The 16,763-nt window shown below is 39.0% G+C and overlaps 2 protein-coding genes across 4 annotated transcripts; both read left to right on the top strand.

Annotated features, from left to right (window-relative positions):
* Positions 1-125: 125 nt before the first annotated feature.
* On the top strand, positions 126-9,510 carry LOC103983536 (auxin response factor 17). Its single transcript, XM_009400762.3, has 14 exons — positions 126-1,228; positions 1,952-2,064; positions 2,559-2,657; positions 2,750-2,806; positions 2,903-3,058; positions 3,160-3,244; positions 4,841-4,931; positions 5,043-5,207; positions 5,307-5,429; positions 5,618-5,693; positions 5,853-6,000; positions 6,081-7,312; positions 7,672-7,862; positions 9,053-9,510. Exons 1-14 carry the CDS (start codon positions 1,186-1,188, stop codon positions 9,249-9,251), a joined length of 2,778 nt encoding a protein of 925 aa, XP_009399037.2. The 5' UTR covers positions 126-1,185; the 3' UTR covers positions 9,252-9,510.
* Positions 9,511-11,704: 2,194 nt separating this feature from the next.
* Positions 11,705-16,640, top strand: LOC103983537 (BTB/POZ domain-containing protein At1g30440). 3 transcript variants are annotated; one of them, XM_009400767.3, is made up of 6 exons: positions 11,705-12,242; positions 12,382-12,465; positions 12,776-12,993; positions 14,157-14,226; positions 14,542-15,750; positions 15,924-16,640. In XM_009400767.3, exons 3-6 carry the CDS (start codon positions 12,935-12,937, stop codon positions 16,470-16,472), a joined length of 1,887 nt encoding a protein of 628 aa, XP_009399042.2. In that variant the 5' UTR covers positions 11,705-12,242; positions 12,382-12,465; positions 12,776-12,934; the 3' UTR covers positions 16,473-16,640. The 3 variants fall into 3 exon arrangements, with proteins under 3 accessions (XP_009399042.2, XP_009399040.2, XP_018681248.2); XM_009400765.3 differs by having other exon boundaries at positions 11,705-12,465; XM_018825703.2 differs by having other exon boundaries at positions 11,705-12,465; positions 12,555-12,993.
* The last annotated feature ends 123 nt before the right edge of the window (positions 16,641-16,763 follow it).

Raw genomic sequence — 16,763 nt, 5'->3', positions numbered from 1 at the left:
AAAAAGCATAAAAATAAAACATAAATTAGAAAAACCCTCTCCAATTTCCGAGCGAATCACGATCACGTACAAAAAAAACACGAAAAATAAAGCTGGGGAAAAGGAGAAGAAAATAATGGCGGTCTTATACTGAGTGATTGGATGGAAGAAGGAACGGAGAGGGAGCCACTAGGAACTCTCTTCGTCTCTCTCTATCTCTTCCTCTCTTTCCCTTTTGCGCTCTCTCGCCTCAATCCAGCTGCCGAGAGAAATCGCCGTCTGTTGCGGAATTGCCCTCCAAAATGCTCGTTTTTTGGGGCTTCTTGGCGCTGAACAAGGGGATCTGGAGCTCACGGTGTTCAAAATGAGGCCTTTCCGAGCGAGAAAGGTCAAGTTTTAGGTTCCGCGGGCTCTTGGTTCGATTTCCGCTGGAAGAAGCCTGATCTTTGTGGTAGGAGGCTTTGCAATGGAGCTCCAAATGGAGGTTTGGAGTGACGAGAGGAGGAAAGGTGGGATCTTTTGAAGACCGGAGTACGTTTATAGCACTTTGTTAAGCTTGTTTTGTAGTTTCGAGTTGCTACGACTGTTTCCGAGGCGAGATCTGAAATGTTCTTTGTTCTACCACCGGGTTTTGCTCGAGCGCCTTAGTTTCCGTGCAAGCTTTAGCTGTTTCGTGCGAGGTTTAAGCCCTAGAGCTTGCTGAAAGCTCGGGATTTGTTCGCACTTCGAAGCGTCGGAAGGAGATTTCTTTCCGAGTACATAAGCTTGGGCTTTGGGACGGAGACATTAGTTCTGAGTTGAAATTTGTGGGGTCTTGAGTTGCAAGGACTTTGTTGAACTCTGGAGGTTGAAGATTCGGAATCCTAGGGTTTGAAAGAAGCGTTGGACCTGATGAGAGTGGAAGCGAGCGTCTCTTGCAGCGGAACTGGCTTTGGATGAAGCTTTAGTTGGAACTTAATGTCGCAAATGAAGCTCTGATGTCGTTTCCTTTGACTCTCGTTCTCTGTTCCGTAGCTAAAGACCGGGTCCTACTTTTTGGACTGAAGATCTGAACAGGGTATGCCAATAAGCTTATTGCGCATAAAGAATGGTTTTTGCGCCATGGTGTGTCGTCCATTGAAGCTTTCTCGTGTTTGTTGAAGATAAAGTCCAACTGTGTACCTCATTTTTCTTTCATTTCGCATCAAGCCTGTCCATACCTTCATTATGAGGCTTTCATCTTCGGGTCTTCCTCAGCAGACACAAGAAGGTGAGTTTTGTGACCTGTTTTTCTTTTATTTGGAGAAGACTATTAAAAAGCTAAGCTAAATTCATGGTTCTTTTTGTTTTCAGAGTCGGGGCATAATAGTTTATCATTTTATTTGATTTTCTTGATTGGTTGCAGTTGAGTCTGTGATGGTATTTCCCTTGAGGTTATTGGTTTTATTAGATTCAGAGAATTTATCTGCTTTCTAAATCTAAAACAACTATTTCCCTGGTGTACCAATTTGCTAGTCTGGATTCTCATTTTTGGTGAAGAAAGACTTGAATTGTTTTGCATGCCGAAGTGATATCTGTTCTGTGTTCAACGTTTTGCAAGTTTTTCTTTGACAAGAAGATGCAGTCTTGCTTGATAGCTGTAGAAATGTGTAATTTGTAATGCACATCAATGAAAAGAAGCATTTGTTTTTGTGTTTTATCTTCAAATTTGTTGGTTAACCAAACAAAATGATGCCAGGAAAAATCAAATGAAGAAGTGTTCTTTTACACCTGTGTTTTTTTATACCTTAAACTCTCTTGGTTAGTTAGAAAAGAAGATATTAGGGAAAATATGATTAAAAAATCTAATTATTATAACAATTTTTATTTTTGCTTATTCTGTGGTTAAGAATGAATCATTTTTCAAAATTAGTTGCAATTGATGTTATTCCTTTTGTTACTATTTTGTACACTTCTGCTTCATGGAGCACTTGATATGTTTTGTGAATCACAGGGGAGCAGAAGTGCCTGAATTCGGAGCTGTGGCATGCATGTGCTGGACCACTTGTCTGTTTACCTGCTATTGGAAGCCGTGTGGTGTATTTTCCTCAGGGACATAGTGAGCAGGTTAGTTTGTTCAGCTATTTAATTTTATCCTGTTTTATCTTCTCGAGATCACAGTATGTCCCATGCTAGCCATGGTTGGCATGCCACTTGCTGTTGGTGTGGCATGGAATGGTACGCTGCTGTTCATGAAAACGATCTCTAAGTAGGAAATTAAAAAGAGGATCAGTTAATGATTGCAGTAGCTCTGATATGTATTGGAACAGTATGTACCACCTAGCATAGTCTGCTACATCATTATACACAATCATTTGATCTTTAATAGCGTAATTTTGTTTTGTTGATTCTTGGTGGCATCTGCTGAGCTTGTTTTCTTACTATATAAAGTTTCATATAAACAAATAGATTTTTGAACTGTATAGTCAATGTTGCATTATCTTATTTGGACCATCAGCTTTCATGCTTCAGGATGATGTTTGTACTATTGTCAAGCAATTTAGTATGGTTTTCTTCCTAGTTCTTGGCCTTTGCGATTTGACAGCACCTGGGCTTTGCAGGTAGCTGCTTCTACTAATAAAGAAGTAGATGGCCATATCCCCAATTACCCCAACTTACCTCCTCAGTTGATCTGTCAGCTTCATAATGTAACAATGCATGTAAGTTCACCATGAACAATATATGTTTTTGAGGATAGGTATCTTATAGGTTTGACTTCTAGGTCTGAGTACCACCTCAAATAACATTTCAGGCAGATGCTGAGACGGATGAAGTATATGCCCAGATGACACTGCAACCATTAAGCCTGGTAACTGGAATCTTCTATACTGTTCTTGGTGCAAGGGTAATTTGCATTATGCTTCTTTTTCTTTTTCTATATAAAATTTCATATTCACATCTATAGGAAGAACAAAAGGAACCCTATCTTCCTGCTGAACTGGGTACTCCAAGCAAACAGCCAACCAACTACTTCTGTAAGACCTTGACTGCAAGTGACACCAGCACCCATGGTGGTTTCTCTGTTCCTAGGCGGGCAGCTGAAAAAGTCTTTCCACCACTGGTGGGATTATTTTGTTTAATACTGCTTGAATCTTTACTAATCTGATAGTTCCTATCCAAATTTGGTAGTCAACTAGTTTATTCTTTATGTTGTTTCCACAGGATTATTCTCAGCAGCCTCCTGCGCAAGAGCTAATTGCAAGAGACCTTCATGATAATGAATGGAAGTTCCGTCACATTTTCCGAGGTGAGTTTGAACAAAAGTGAGTGGCGACTGGGCCCATTCTGTTTGTTGATTTATTTTGGTGAAATCCGTTACTTTATCATTTTAGTCACTTTGATCGTTAACAATTTCCTAACTTGTAGATTCAAGTTGATGCATTGCAATATAGACTGTTAGTTAAGCAGTTATTCATAAGAAAGATATTGCAATGATCATGATCAAATTAGAACTCATCCCGAGTTTGTAACATATATAGTGTGGAGAAAAGGATGGTGATGTTTTAGTAGTAGGAAAAACACCTGCTGGCAAGATGTTATTTTGGAACTAGCTGCTTGATTGTGGACTAATTCTTTATTTGATACAATATTGATTAATTTCCCTTACAATAATTCCTCTCTTTGTAATGAATGTTTCATCAACTTTGTTTTTGGAGCTGTTGGTTCTTTTGATGGATATGAACTAATAAACAATCATATTGTTTGTTCATAAAAGAACTTTAAGTACATATTTCAACTCAAAATTGTCTTGTCTCATTTGTAAATCCCTGTCACACACAACCTTTGTTCTCCGATCCTGACTTTATTATACATTTTTGCTTGTTTTGCATTGGGTGTATCACCTAGATGGTTCATCATTCGGTATGCTCTTCATCATGCTCAATGAATAGTATGTTGTCAAAACATAATTAATGATGGTCATCCCACCTGTACAAAAAGTCAAGACATCATCCATACTCCGTAGACAAAATATATCTGTACTTTCTGGTCCCAATTTCAACCACATGTTTTCTGCCTTTGTATAAAATGCTTGTTAATGTAAGAAAGCCTTTCAACATAAAATAAGCTTTGTGCCTATGGAATAATCTGCTTCGATTTTGTGATTTCTAACCCATTATTGGCCCCTCATACCCCTGTTTCACGGTTTTATTTCTGAATTTATTTATCTACAGGACATATTTAATTAACAATGCTCCCTTTGTCATTACAATTTGGTGTTTCCAGTTCTTTAGCATTTTGCTATGGAGCACAATTCAAATTGAGAAGGCACCATAGAAGTTTTGTGAATGTTTACACTCCACTCTCCCCACTTCCTAATCATGACAACCTTGGGAAAGAGAAACTTGCCCAAGAAATCTTTATGGCAGCTGGTTTTTTCATTTTAAATATTTTGTGGGAATTTATGCTCACGTAACCATAAAGCAGACTAGAATTGCCTTGAAGAAAGGGGAAGGACAAGTTTTGCCATATGTTTATTTTTAAAATTTCAGAGTTGAACATAAGCCAACAAAGAATGGAAAAATCCTAATATAAAGGGATACTTAATATGGATCAGGTTGGCAGCAAAGTCGGATACTTGTACATTTTTGGTTGAACAGGGGAAAATATCTTGGTATATATGCAGTTTATGAAGGTCACATATGTCATGCAATTATTTTCTTTTATAATTTCATTTTCAAGAAACCTGTCCAACAGCCAAAATGTACTTTCTGGGCCTCTTTTCCTGTCCAACATTGTTTTTGTCAAATAGGACAGTTGCCAGAGATAAATAAATAGTATGTTGTTACCCTTAGAAAAAGGTTGTAATTTTTAAAAATATTTTCTAAGAGCACTGGTGATGCAGGTCAACCAAAGAGGCATCTTCTGACAACTGGATGGAGTGTGTTTGTAAGTGCAAAAAGGCTAGTCGCCGGGGATTCAGTACTCTTTATCTGGTGCGATGATGCCATGCCATTTTTCTGTTGCAAATTTCTGCAAGTTATTATGCAAATTAATGGAAGCTGTTTTGACTTCTTTGTAACACTTGGATATTCTGCATCTTTTAGGAATGAGAGCAATCAGCTGCTTATAGGTATTCGGCGTGCTAATCGACCACAAACTGTTATGCCTTCATCTGTATTATCAAGCGATAGCATGCATATAGGCCTCCTCGCTGCAGCAGCTCATGCTGCTGCAACAAACAGCCGTTTTACCATATTTTACAACCCAAGGTAAAACTCAAATTTGGTTGCATCACATCGCTTCATTTTTTTATCTAAATCATATTTGTTGGTAACTATTTCTGAACTATATCGACTTGTTGCTGTCAGGGCAAGCCCTTCAGAATTTGTTATTCCACTAGCTAAGTATGTTAAAGCAGTCTATCACACACGTGTTTCCGTGGGGATGCGTTTTAGAATGCTTTTCGAGACAGAGGAGTCAAGTGTTCGCAGGTTGATGCATAGTCTTTGACATTCCTATTCATTAATGGACTTTAAGCACTGTTATTAACCATGTTTGTTTTTTGTTCTGGATTGTTTTTTAATTTCATGTTGCTAATAACATCTATATTAGCTTTTGCCATATGCCCCCTTTTATTTCATTGTATCATCTTTTAATTTTCTTGTCTTTTCATTATCAGATACATGGGCACCATCACAGGGATAAGTGATCTAGACCCTGTCCGTTGGCCAAACTCACATTGGCGTTCTGTGAAGGTGCTTATCTTGTGAAACTTCTCAGCTTTTCAGATAAATTCTGTGGAAACCATTAAGGCTTAATCTTGCGATATTATTCCTTTACTTAAAAGGTAGCTGGGAATCTCTTAAGCTGTAACTCCTGCAGTTGTTACACATGATTTTGGTTTGCTGTTGTAGGTTGGCTGGGATGAGTCAACTGCTGGGGAGAGGCAGCCAAGAGTATCCCTTTGGGAGATTGAGCCTCTGACAACATTTCCGATGTATCCATCTGCCTTTCCCCTTAGACTCAAGCGGCCTTGGCCTTCTGGATTGCCCTCTCTGCATGGTACGCATTGTATTTGCTTCCTGAAAAATGCAACCTGAAGATGTATGAACTCATCTTGCTATTCCTTCCAATATATTCAGGTGGGAAAGATGATGATATTGGTTTGAACTCTTCTCTTATGTGGCTTCAAGATGGCGAAAGGGGGATACAGTCCTTGAATTTTCAGGGATTTGGGATGACACCTTGGATGCATCAGAGATGCAATTCATCCATTCTTGGTCTACAGCCTGATATGTATCAAGCAATGGCTTCAGCAGCACTACAGGAGATGAGGGCTGTGGATTTTTCCAAACAGGCAACTTCTACTGTGATGCAATTTCAACATCAGAACATAACAAACGCATCAGCTCCACTATTAGCTAGTCAGGTCTTACAACAAATGCAACCCCAATCTCAACAAACCCTCCTTCAGAACTTGCAAGAAACCCAGAATCAAAATCAGACTCTGTATCCATTTGTCCAGCATCAGATGCAGCATTGCAACTCATTTCATGATCAGGAGCAGCTGCAACCACGACTGCTTCAGCAGCAGGAGCAGGAGCAACTGCAGTCACGACCTCTGCAGCAACAGGAACAGGAGCAACTGCATCCACGATCTCTCCAGCAGCAGGAGCAGAAACCTCAGAAACAGCAAATACAACAGCAGCAGTTATCTAATCAACAAATTCCTAATGCAATGTCAACCTTGTCTCAGTTTGCATCTACTTCTCAGGCCCAGACTTTGTCCTTGCAGAAAATGGCATCATTATGCCAGCAGCAGAATTTGCCCGAGACAATCATCAACCGCATGTCCACATCTGGTGTCTCCCCTCTGCATGGGATTTTGCACCCATTTTCGGCTGAAGAAACATCAGGCCTTGTTAGTATGCCAAAAACAACTCCACTAATTGCTACAAGCCCATGGTCATCTAAGCGACTAGCTGTTGAATCCATTCCTGTACTTCAATCCATGCAGCCAGAGGTCAAACAATTGGGTTCTCAGATCAACTTCTCTCAGAATGCTGTTACTGTACCACCATCTTCAGGAAGAGATTGCTCTCTCAACCAGGAATGTGGAATGGATCGTCAAAGCAATCTGCTTTCCAGTGTGAATATAGACTCTTCATCACTGTTGGTGCAGAATGGCATGTCAAATCTTAGGAACTTTGACAATGATACTGTTTCAACATTGATGCCATTTGTGAGTACCACTGGAACAGATTATGCATTGCATCAAGCACTGACAAGTTCTAACTGTATAGAGGATTCGGAGTTCTTGCAGTCTCCGAATAGTGTGGGTGTTATGAACCCACAAAATGGAACCTTTGTCAAGGTGAATTGTTTTCTTTGTGTTGATATATTGTCCATTAAGACAGGTCGATTAGTAGCTTGATCTAATAATAGGAAAATTTCAATATTACCTGCCAATATATGAAGTTACATCTTGATATGACTTGTCCAAGGAACAAATAAAACCAGCCTTGCTAGGTTTGCCTTCCTACACCTTGAGCACTTTGTTATCATGGTGCATGCTTGAAGTGTTCTTTTTCTCTTCTACTAGTAGCTGGGTTGGTATTGAGCCAGCTAAGTTCATTGAGTGACATGGCTGTGTCTCTGTAGGCTACTTGAATTTTGTGCGATCCATTTTTCTGATACATTATTTCTTGACTAACAAGAATTTGATGATGTCAGGTTTACAAATCGGGGTCCTTTGGAAGGTCATTGGATATTACAAAATTTAACAGTTATCCCGAGCTCCGCAGTGAGCTTGGGCGTCTGTTTGGCCTAGAAGGCCTGTTGGAGGACCCTCTAAGATCAGGCTGGCAGCTTGTATTCGTCGACCGGGAAAATGATGTTCTTCTCGTAGGCGATGACCCATGGCAGTGAGTCCTCACACTTTTTATCTTTATTTGTGTGGTAGTTAGCAAACTCGTGGAACTCTTTCTTGTGCTTCATGTAATTTTAGGGAGACAGGCTATCATTGAACTTGTTTTGAGTTACCAATGGCTTTTTTTCACAAAGTTCATGTTTCTTGCACCCAAGTACTTAGGAATAATGACTCTAGTAAACAAGGGAACCAACTACAAGTCACATGCATTTTAAGTTCATATGCTAGGGATGCCATTTCCTTTTAAAAAATATCCATTTTCAAAAGCTTGTACTGCTATAGTTACTGATTGTGTTCGATTGTACAAGTTGGTCGACACTGTTGCATTACTTAAGACACAAGTCAAAACCCTGCCAATGAACTGGATTATTTGCTATGGTATGATACTGTTTTTATTTTTTTTATAATGTATCGAGTTGTTTATTTGAACTTTGCTATATTTACAACGCTAACATATCCATATATTTGAATGATAGAAGTCTGATTTGGTAGCTTTATTTTAGCCATTAGCTTGTGCATTGTCCAGAAATGCATATAATTGGCATTTGTCATCGAACTAATGACCATCATTATTGTCAGCCACCAAATCTTTTTTTTTTTCCATTGAGCATTCAACTCCAAGTGTGGACAAAAAAATTACCATTAAAACATAGTGTTGAATTAAAAAGAAGATACTCCTTGGCAATCTTAAAGACCACTATGAAATGGTATCTTATCAAACTTATGATACAGGATACCCATGGCAGACAAAAAAACAAAAAGATCCATTAGAGGAGAAGCCCACCTCTTCCATCTCAAAAGACAAAAAGTACCATGGTTCTTCCAAGAATTAGTCAAACTCAGAAATGAGATCTCTGAGTAACAAACGAATAAAAAAATCCTCATTTTTTGCATTGAAAATATAGAAATCAAGAAGCAATAGAACTTCAGTGGAGGTGAATGGGTTTCTGTGTAAAAGAAACCTATTTTTGTTATAATAACAGCGGTTAAGAGTGATAATATTGTTTTTCCGAAAAGAATCTCAATGTTAAGGAACAAAGATCTATCAAGGGGAAAAGATAAGATACATCCAGCACTTATTAACAATTTGTGTTTATCCTTTTTTAAAAGTAATCGAGTTGGTCCTGTGTTGACTAATATGCAACATTAAACTACTAACTTTTGTAATTTATCTATACTTCTCAGTGAGTTTGTTAATAATGTATCGAGCATAAAGATCTTGTCACCCCAAGAAGTTCAGCAGATGGGCAAGGAAGGGGTTGATCTTCTTAATGCAGCTACAAACAGGAGAATCCCAAGCCACACTTCTGATGAATATATCAGCAGGCAGGAGTCCAGAAATTTGAGCAATGGAATGGCATCTGTGGGGTCCCTGGATTACTGAGAAGAATTAGACAGTTGAGTTGGAAACCTGGAATATCTTTAATTTCCACTTTTGTAGTAATTAACATTATGTATTTTCTATCAGGTATGCACTACTTGTCTGAGTTTAGCATGTCTGTGTATATTATCGTATTGTTTATGATACCAAGTCATGTTATGTCTTATCAAGCCAAAGATGTGGAGACAATGTATTCCACGGACATTAGCAGAATTTTGTGCCACTGCTGTTTTCAGCTTGAATTAAGATCTTGTGTTGTTTCGATTGTTATGTTTGGCATGGCATGTCTTGACCATCTGGGAGTGATGATCTTAGCAAAGTTGAAGTGTCACAAAGCAGATATTAGAGAGTTGTTAAAAAAAGAAGAAGCAATGATTGGCTAAAAGAGAGCTTCTTTTTGCCAATCTTTGTCCATTTCCAGTCTTGGTGAATCACCAACTTTTTCTGCATTAATTATACTGACCTTTGATCATGAAATCGGGTGAATGCAAGGTATTAGGAGGATCAATATGCATAGTCATGGTTCTACAAACATGGAGGTTACTTCTGTGACTCAAACCCTAGTTTATCTGGGTTGTAAAGGAACAACCTTAATATAACACCAAGACTACTCCTTTGTGGTTCAACACAGTCTGATGGAGTGTAGAAGGAAGATCGACACATTAGGGGGGAAAAAAAAGAAGAGGATAGTATTGAGAAAGATAGGAAGAGGGAATATAGAATAAATCAAAGGGTCAAGGATACTGAAATATTCCAGGTAGTTTCTTTATAGTTTATAGCAGCTTGGTTTTATGGTTAGATCATGTTGTTACAATGGCATATATTTCTGGAGAATGGAACCTTTCCCTCCATATTGAAATGTAGTAAAAAATACTTTCTGACTGCTTATGTCAGTAAACATTATACTCGATGCTTTCTGCTGTGGTGATACAACTTCATTAAGCAGCCATTTAATTCACAGTATTTCTTTAGCCGATGTGCAGATGGTTCTTTTCTGGCTTTTCTCTGCATCCAACTTTGCACTTCACAGTGTTCAGGTTTTGTTCAGCTAATATGGTGCAGAATGCAGATCTTCTTTGATGTTCACAACCTTGGAGAACTTTGCTGCCTTTTAGTCAACCTTGGAAGTTACTTTAATTGCACTCACTATGCAATTTTTGACTCATGAAACAATTTCTAGGTGCCATGCCAATGAAAGCAGCAACTGTGCCTGTTTGGGCAGCTGGAGCTCGAAGCCATCCACAACCTTCACATCATGTTTTAGACCAGAAGAAGGTGAACATCTACAGTGTCTTCTTCCACACCTGCCTGGTTTCTTCCAGCAGTCAGTATTCTTCTCTACTTGATGTTCCAATCTGGTGACATTTAGGTCAGGACAAAAGCACATGATTCATGATGTTCACCAGTTGGAATTTTGTATGTATCCAAGGGACATCAATGATGCTCTCTGTTGTCGGCTTTTGGCTCCTCAGATCTGAGTTTTAAAGGAGCAGTGATAACTCTCATTGAAGTTTGCAGGTCTCCATATTCTTTACTGGTCCTGTGAACACAAATGAGCAGTACTGGAAATGAGTGACCAGCAGAAAACAACTTCTGTACTGAGTGCAGGTAAAAAAACAGGCATGTCTTAAGTGAGTTTGGATGCTGGCTTGTTCCATGATTGCACTTTTATGGTGATGCTGTGAGAGTGATCAGAGTTCATGATGCCATATGAGTCTCAAATTTGTTTTGTTTTGACTGATTGCTATCATGTGATTTTTTGACCATCTTGCTTGGTTGAGTCTGTTTCTCCAGCATATTCTGTAGCTGTTCTTTCTACTCCTTATATTTGTTTATCTGCATTTGGTGTGAGAATTCAACCAATATTTGGCACAGAGGAGGTCTTCATGAGCTGCTATTTGCTTCATTTAAGTTACATTTATTTCAGATGCAGATGCTTCATCCTTCTTTTAAAGTGTACAAGAACAAAAAAAAAAGAAGGAAAAATTGCATATATATATATATATAAATACAATGCTTAGACAAGATAAGTTCCTGAAAATACAACCATTTATATGTTATTAGAAAACATAGAAAAATTTGCAATTTTCAAACATGAACTATTTTTTTTTCATACATCCAGTTTTTAGAAGTGATAATTTTATTGGTTTCCATTCAAATAAGCAGATTATTAGGTCTCACTGACACCCAATTTTTTCTATGTTTTCTAATAACATATAAATGGTAATATTTTCAGGAACTTATCTTGTCTAAGTATATTTATATTTGCAATGCTTTTGAACATAAAGCTTTTTTAAGGTTAGCAGAAAGAAAAAAAATATGTAAATAAATTTCTCAACATTTGGTGATGTTTTGGGCATCAAAATGCCTTTTCTGAAAGCACATTAATTTTCGTGCTAAATACGACTGCATTAAGATTGCGATGCAATCAATCAAAGGCAAATTGCAGATAGCCAGTTGACCTCGACGACCCAGCGGGCTTTGACTTCCGCCCCAACCGCAACCCCAACCTCGCTGCCTCGTCGTCGGCGGTGACCGGCCAATAAAAAGGCGGTGTTTGCAGAGCGTTGACAAACCCGTCAACAACAACAAATCATCGATCGAGTGCTATTTGAAATCTCATTCGTTAGATGGTCACATCGTTACCTAGTTGACCGTCTATTGGATTTGACATTGATGAACGCGACCGATGATTTGGCCTTTCTTTTGGCTGTCATGGTGATTTGGACTCCTAAATCGTAGTAGAAAACACAGCTTCATTGCCCACATGCGTGGCTGCCTCCCTTAATTGGGTGAAGTACAGCTATATTATCCAGGGAATCTGTCTGCAGTCTGCACTGATCCACCAGTGGTCGTACATCTCTCAGATCTGTGAGAGCAAACAGAGCCTGGTCTTTTTCATCGGGAGCGTTCTTGCCATCACCTTGTCACAGATGAATTGTTGGTTCCCTCCGATCCAGCATTAGCCTTGATTTGGAAGGCCAAGAAAATGTTGTAGGTGTCAAGGGAAGGACAGAACAGTAGCTGCCCATTTTGGGGTGCCTTCGCGCTCTGTTGGGTTGGGAAAAAGGATTTGCTTGGGCTTGGAATTAGTGATTGAAGATATTCTTTGTTTTTCTACCTTCTGTTGCAGATCTTGGGGTTGTTCAACTACTAGCTTTTGTGGTTCAGATCTCTGGTCTTTGGGAGGAGAGGAAGGCCCCAGGAGTTGGTGCAGGTGAGATTGCTACGGCTCTGTTTCCTTTGCGATTCAACTAAAGTTTGGATCTTGGTCTTTCTTTAAGGGTTTTTGGGGTGGTTTGGCAGAGTATATGGGATTTTGTGGGTGGTGAACTCGTTGGATGATCAATAAATGCACAACATTGCATGCCTGATGCATCGGCTTGCTTTATAGATTATTTAGGACATTCGTTTGAGGAATTACTCTGGGTTCTTCCTGGATTAGGGTTTAGGGAAATGCTGATAGGGTAAATAGAGGACCTTTCTGAAAGCTATCATTCCTACTTTGGGCCTTTTGTTGGTGGCAGTGTAGAGACTTGGTGATGTTCATATGGCGGTGGAAGGAGTGCATTTGGCTACGGGAGCACATAGGTTGATCATCAAGGACTATGCAAGGTGGTCGGTTGTGTGACTTGGTTTTGTAATCTTCTCTCTGATTTTTCTCGTTTCTCGGGTTCATCTTCAAGATGGCATGTATGAAGCTGGGATCAAAACCTGATGCCTTCCAGCAACAAGGGCAAGCCTGGTATGGTGCATTCTGTTCTTGTGGTTTTGGCAATCTCATTGTTTTGTTCTTGTGAATTCCAACTCAAACATAACCTGCAATTATGCATAACTACACCTGCTTCTGGTCTGTCTTCTCCAAAACTTCAGACATTGAAAACTAATAGTTTTGTCACTGTTGAGGTGCTTTGTTATGAAATATACATAATCTAGCATCTGACTTTCTTCTTGAAAAGTTACATTATTCCTGTTATTGATATTTGAGATCTTAGAAGAGTAAATTTAAAATTTAGGTTTTCAAAGACATTGTTGCTGGAGAATACTTCATTGTGAGTTGTTCCATATAAAGTTATAGTATAGAATTATGTTTTGCTCCTTGATGAAGCTCTATCGCTCTGGTGAATCTAATACCTGAGTGATTTCTTCAAATTTGTTTGACTTGATGCCTTCATCCATGGGTTCATACCTTGCCTGGTGAAGTTTGCTCCTCGAATTTTACCATAAGTTCTATATCCTTTTTTGTCCTCATAGGATGTGCCTAGATGCATTACTGCTCTTTGATTTTGACATGATTTTGAAACAATTGAATTAGGATAACTGAGAGTTATTGCTACTTTTGCTTGTAAACTTCCTTTCGCAAAGCCTAAGTTCAATTTTCTAGTTCCAAATTTCTTGTTACTACTTTCTTTATGGGTCAGTTGTTGAACCAAACACTAAAGTTATACATTTATGGATTTGCCACCTGGAATGCTATACGTTTATGGATTTGTCACCTTAAGTGCTAGACATTATGTTCGTCTCAAGGTATCTGATTCCTTGAAATGCTGAAAAGCAAAATAATATCATGTATAAAATAGCTATTCTTCTTTTTAGTTGCTCATTTTGTGAATACATGCTTATTGTCTTAAGATCATCTCATTTGAACTCTATGTTGAAGATCTGATGGATCTCACTTGAATTCTATGATGAAGGTCAGATGGAAAGGTATATTTGGCGGCCCTTTAGCACTTTTAACAAACTGTGGTTTTAAAATTGGTTTGAATTGGATTATCCAGACTGATGACCTTGTCATGTTGTTATGGATTTTATGCAATCCTTGATCTGTATATACATATCGTTTAGATTCAACTCAGTGATTCCCAAAATCTTGGTTTGAATGAAGATCACTTATTCTGAAATTTCCAGGTTCTGCACAACTGGGCTTCCAAGTGATGTTACTGTTGAAGTTGGAGAAATATCATTCCACCTCCACAAGGTAAGGACAATAACCAAGTAAATTAAGCTGAATCCAGCTTGTACAGTGTATTCATGTTCTTGTACATTGATATACATGGTCCTATTTGATCATACTATAAGGTTAAGCTGTTATGCTATCACAGAAAATCTTTTAAAGTTGGAATTTTTTGTTTTTGCATTGATAACAAAGAATTATGAATTGCATTGCTTGATAAGAAATCTGTAAGTTATGTATCTCCAACGACATTTTGCATAATAGGCTTTGCGGTTTGGCTTTTTTCTAGAGAAAATCTAGTTCTGTTTATCAAGAATTATATTAAATTTTTTCTTTCAGTTTCCTCTATTGTCAAAAAGTGGTCTTTTGGAAAAATTAATCAAGGAGAATTCTGATGAAGAAGAGGATACTCTAATAAAGCTGCATGATGTTACCGGTGGTGCTCGAACATTCGAACTTGTGGCTAAATTCTGCTATGGCATGAAGTTAGAACTCACTTCCTCAAACGTTGTCTACCTGCGCTGTGCTTCTGAGCACCTTCAAATGACAGAAGAGATAGCAGAAGGTAACTTGATTGCTCAGACAGAAATCTTCTTCAATCAAGTTGTCCTTCATAGCTGGAAAGATTCAATTAAGGCACTCCAAACATGCGATGATCTTCTCCCTCATGCCGAAAACCTTCAGATTATCAAGAGATGCGTTGATTCTCTGGCTGTTAAGGCTTGTACAGATCCGAATCTATTTGGCTGGCCAATGATGGAGAATGGTGCCATGCAAAGCCCTGGTGGCAGTGTATTATGGAATGGAATAAGTACCGGAGCCAGGCCTAGAAATTGTAGCTCGGATTGGTGGTATGAAGATGTTTCTTCTTTAAGTTTTCCCTTGTATAAGAGGTTGATCTCTGTGATGAAATCTCGAGGTATCAGACAAGAGATCATTGCAGGTTCTCTGATCTTATATGCTAAACAGTATCTGCCCGGACTGAATAGGCGTCCGAGTCTGGCACAAGGAAATTTGACAGCTGCACCTTCGGAACAAGAACAGAGGCATCTTCTTGAAGAGATTGATAGCCTGTTGCCTCTTCAAAAGGGTGCAGCATCAACTAAGATTTTGATTGGTCTTCTTCGGACAGCCATTATTCTGCAAGCTAGTCCATCATGCATTTCAAATTTGGAGAGAAGGGTAGGGATGCAGCTAGACCAGGCAGACTTGGAAGATCTACTTTTCCCAACTTTTGAGTTCTCCATGGAGGCTCTCTACAATGTTGATCGTGTCCAACGGATGCTTGATCATTTCATAGCCACTGATCAAGCTACCGGCACGGCTGGGGCTTCCTCTCCTGGTTCTGTCAATGATGAGCAGTTGATTGGTTCCCCATCTTTGGTGCCATTAACTGCTGTTGCCAAGCTAATTGATGGTTATCTAGCAGAGGTTGCACCAGATATCAATTTAAAAATGCCGAAGTTCCAAAAGTTGGCTGCTGCTTTACCTGATTATGCCCGTCCACTGGATGATGGTCTATACCGTGCTATCGACATATACCTGAAGGTACTTGTTTCAATCTTGTGGCTCTTCAGAAGTTGTATCTTGCTTAATTTGTGTTTTTGGAATCTTTTAAAACTAGCTAAGTAATGAATGATACATAGATTTCTATACTGCAATCTATCATCTTTTATCAAGCACAGATATTTGCTAATGTCCAAAACACAATCCATGTGCAGGCACACCCTTGGCTCTCAGAATCTGAGAGGGAGCAGCTCTGCCGGCTGATGGATTGCCAAAAGCTCTCACTAGAAGCTTGCACTCATGCTGCACAGAATGAGAGGCTCCCTCTAAGAGTAGTGGTTCAAGTCCTCTTCTTCGAGCAGCTTCAACTAAGGACATCCGTTGCTGGATGTTTGCTTGTCTCTGACAACCTTGATGGCTCGCAACCACTTAGGAGTGGAATTGCTTGTTCAGGTGAAGCTGGAGGGTGGATGACTGCTGTTAGGGAGAACAAGGATCTGAAGGTGGGCATGGATAATATGAGGATGAGAGTATCTGAGCTTGAAAAGGAGTGCACAAGTATGAAGCAAGAAATCAAGAAACTAGGGCAGGGAAGGAGTGGTTGGAGCAGTGTTCCCAAGAAGTTTGGATCTAAGATCAAGTTGCAATTATGCAGTGCCCAGGAGGATTCTGTAAGTGCTCAGCAGAAGACTAAAAGTGGGAAGATTGACAAGTTGCAAGCCATAATCACGAAGCAGAAGCATCAGTTATCTGCAGATGATTGAGTTCTCTTTTTCGATTGTGCCACATTGTCGTAATTCTAGTCTGTATTCTGTTTCAGTAGGAACTGTTAATTCATGTACTTTCTTCTTGGACAGAATCTGTATCAAGCTTGACCTTTGTCACTTGTTAAATGTGAAAAATGGGATTGTGGTGTTTGATATTTAGCACAATTGTTGCCTTGAATCTTTCCGAGCTATATGATCTTTGTTTTGCGTTCTTGTCATATGATCCACTCAGGCTTTTATGTTGAAGATTAAATTCATGTACTTTGTGTTGTCCATTCTTCTTGAGAT

This window comes from Musa acuminata, chromosome BXJ3-5 (genome assembly GCF_036884655.1).
Source record: "Musa acuminata AAA Group cultivar baxijiao chromosome BXJ3-5, Cavendish_Baxijiao_AAA, whole genome shotgun sequence".
Taxonomy (NCBI): domain Eukaryota; kingdom Viridiplantae; phylum Streptophyta; class Magnoliopsida; order Zingiberales; family Musaceae; genus Musa; species Musa acuminata.
Note: the sequence above shows the minus strand (reverse complement) of the source record. Positions and strands in the feature narration are given on the sequence as shown.

Excerpts from the sequence above, each read along its gene's own strand:
- LOC103983536 (XM_009400762.3), top strand. The coding sequence starts at position 1,186 with ATGAGGCTTTCATCTTCGGGTCTTCCTCAGCAGACACAAGAAG. Across the intron at positions 2,065-2,558 it reads CTCAGGGACATAGTGAGCAG|GTAGCTGCTTCTACTAATAA; the intron begins GTTAGTTTGTTC and ends TGGGCTTTGCAG. Across the intron at positions 5,430-5,617 it reads GAGGAGTCAAGTGTTCGCAG|ATACATGGGCACCATCACAG; the intron begins GTTGATGCATAG and ends TTTCATTATCAG.
- LOC103983537 (XM_009400767.3), top strand. The coding sequence starts at position 12,935 with ATGGCATGTATGAAGCTGGGATCAAAACCTGATGCCTTCCAGCAACAA. Across the intron at positions 14,227-14,541 it reads TATCATTCCACCTCCACAAG|TTTCCTCTATTGTCAAAAAG; the intron begins GTAAGGACAATA and ends TTTTTCTTTCAG. Across the intron at positions 15,751-15,923 it reads CTATCGACATATACCTGAAG|GCACACCCTTGGCTCTCAGA; the intron begins GTACTTGTTTCA and ends ATCCATGTGCAG.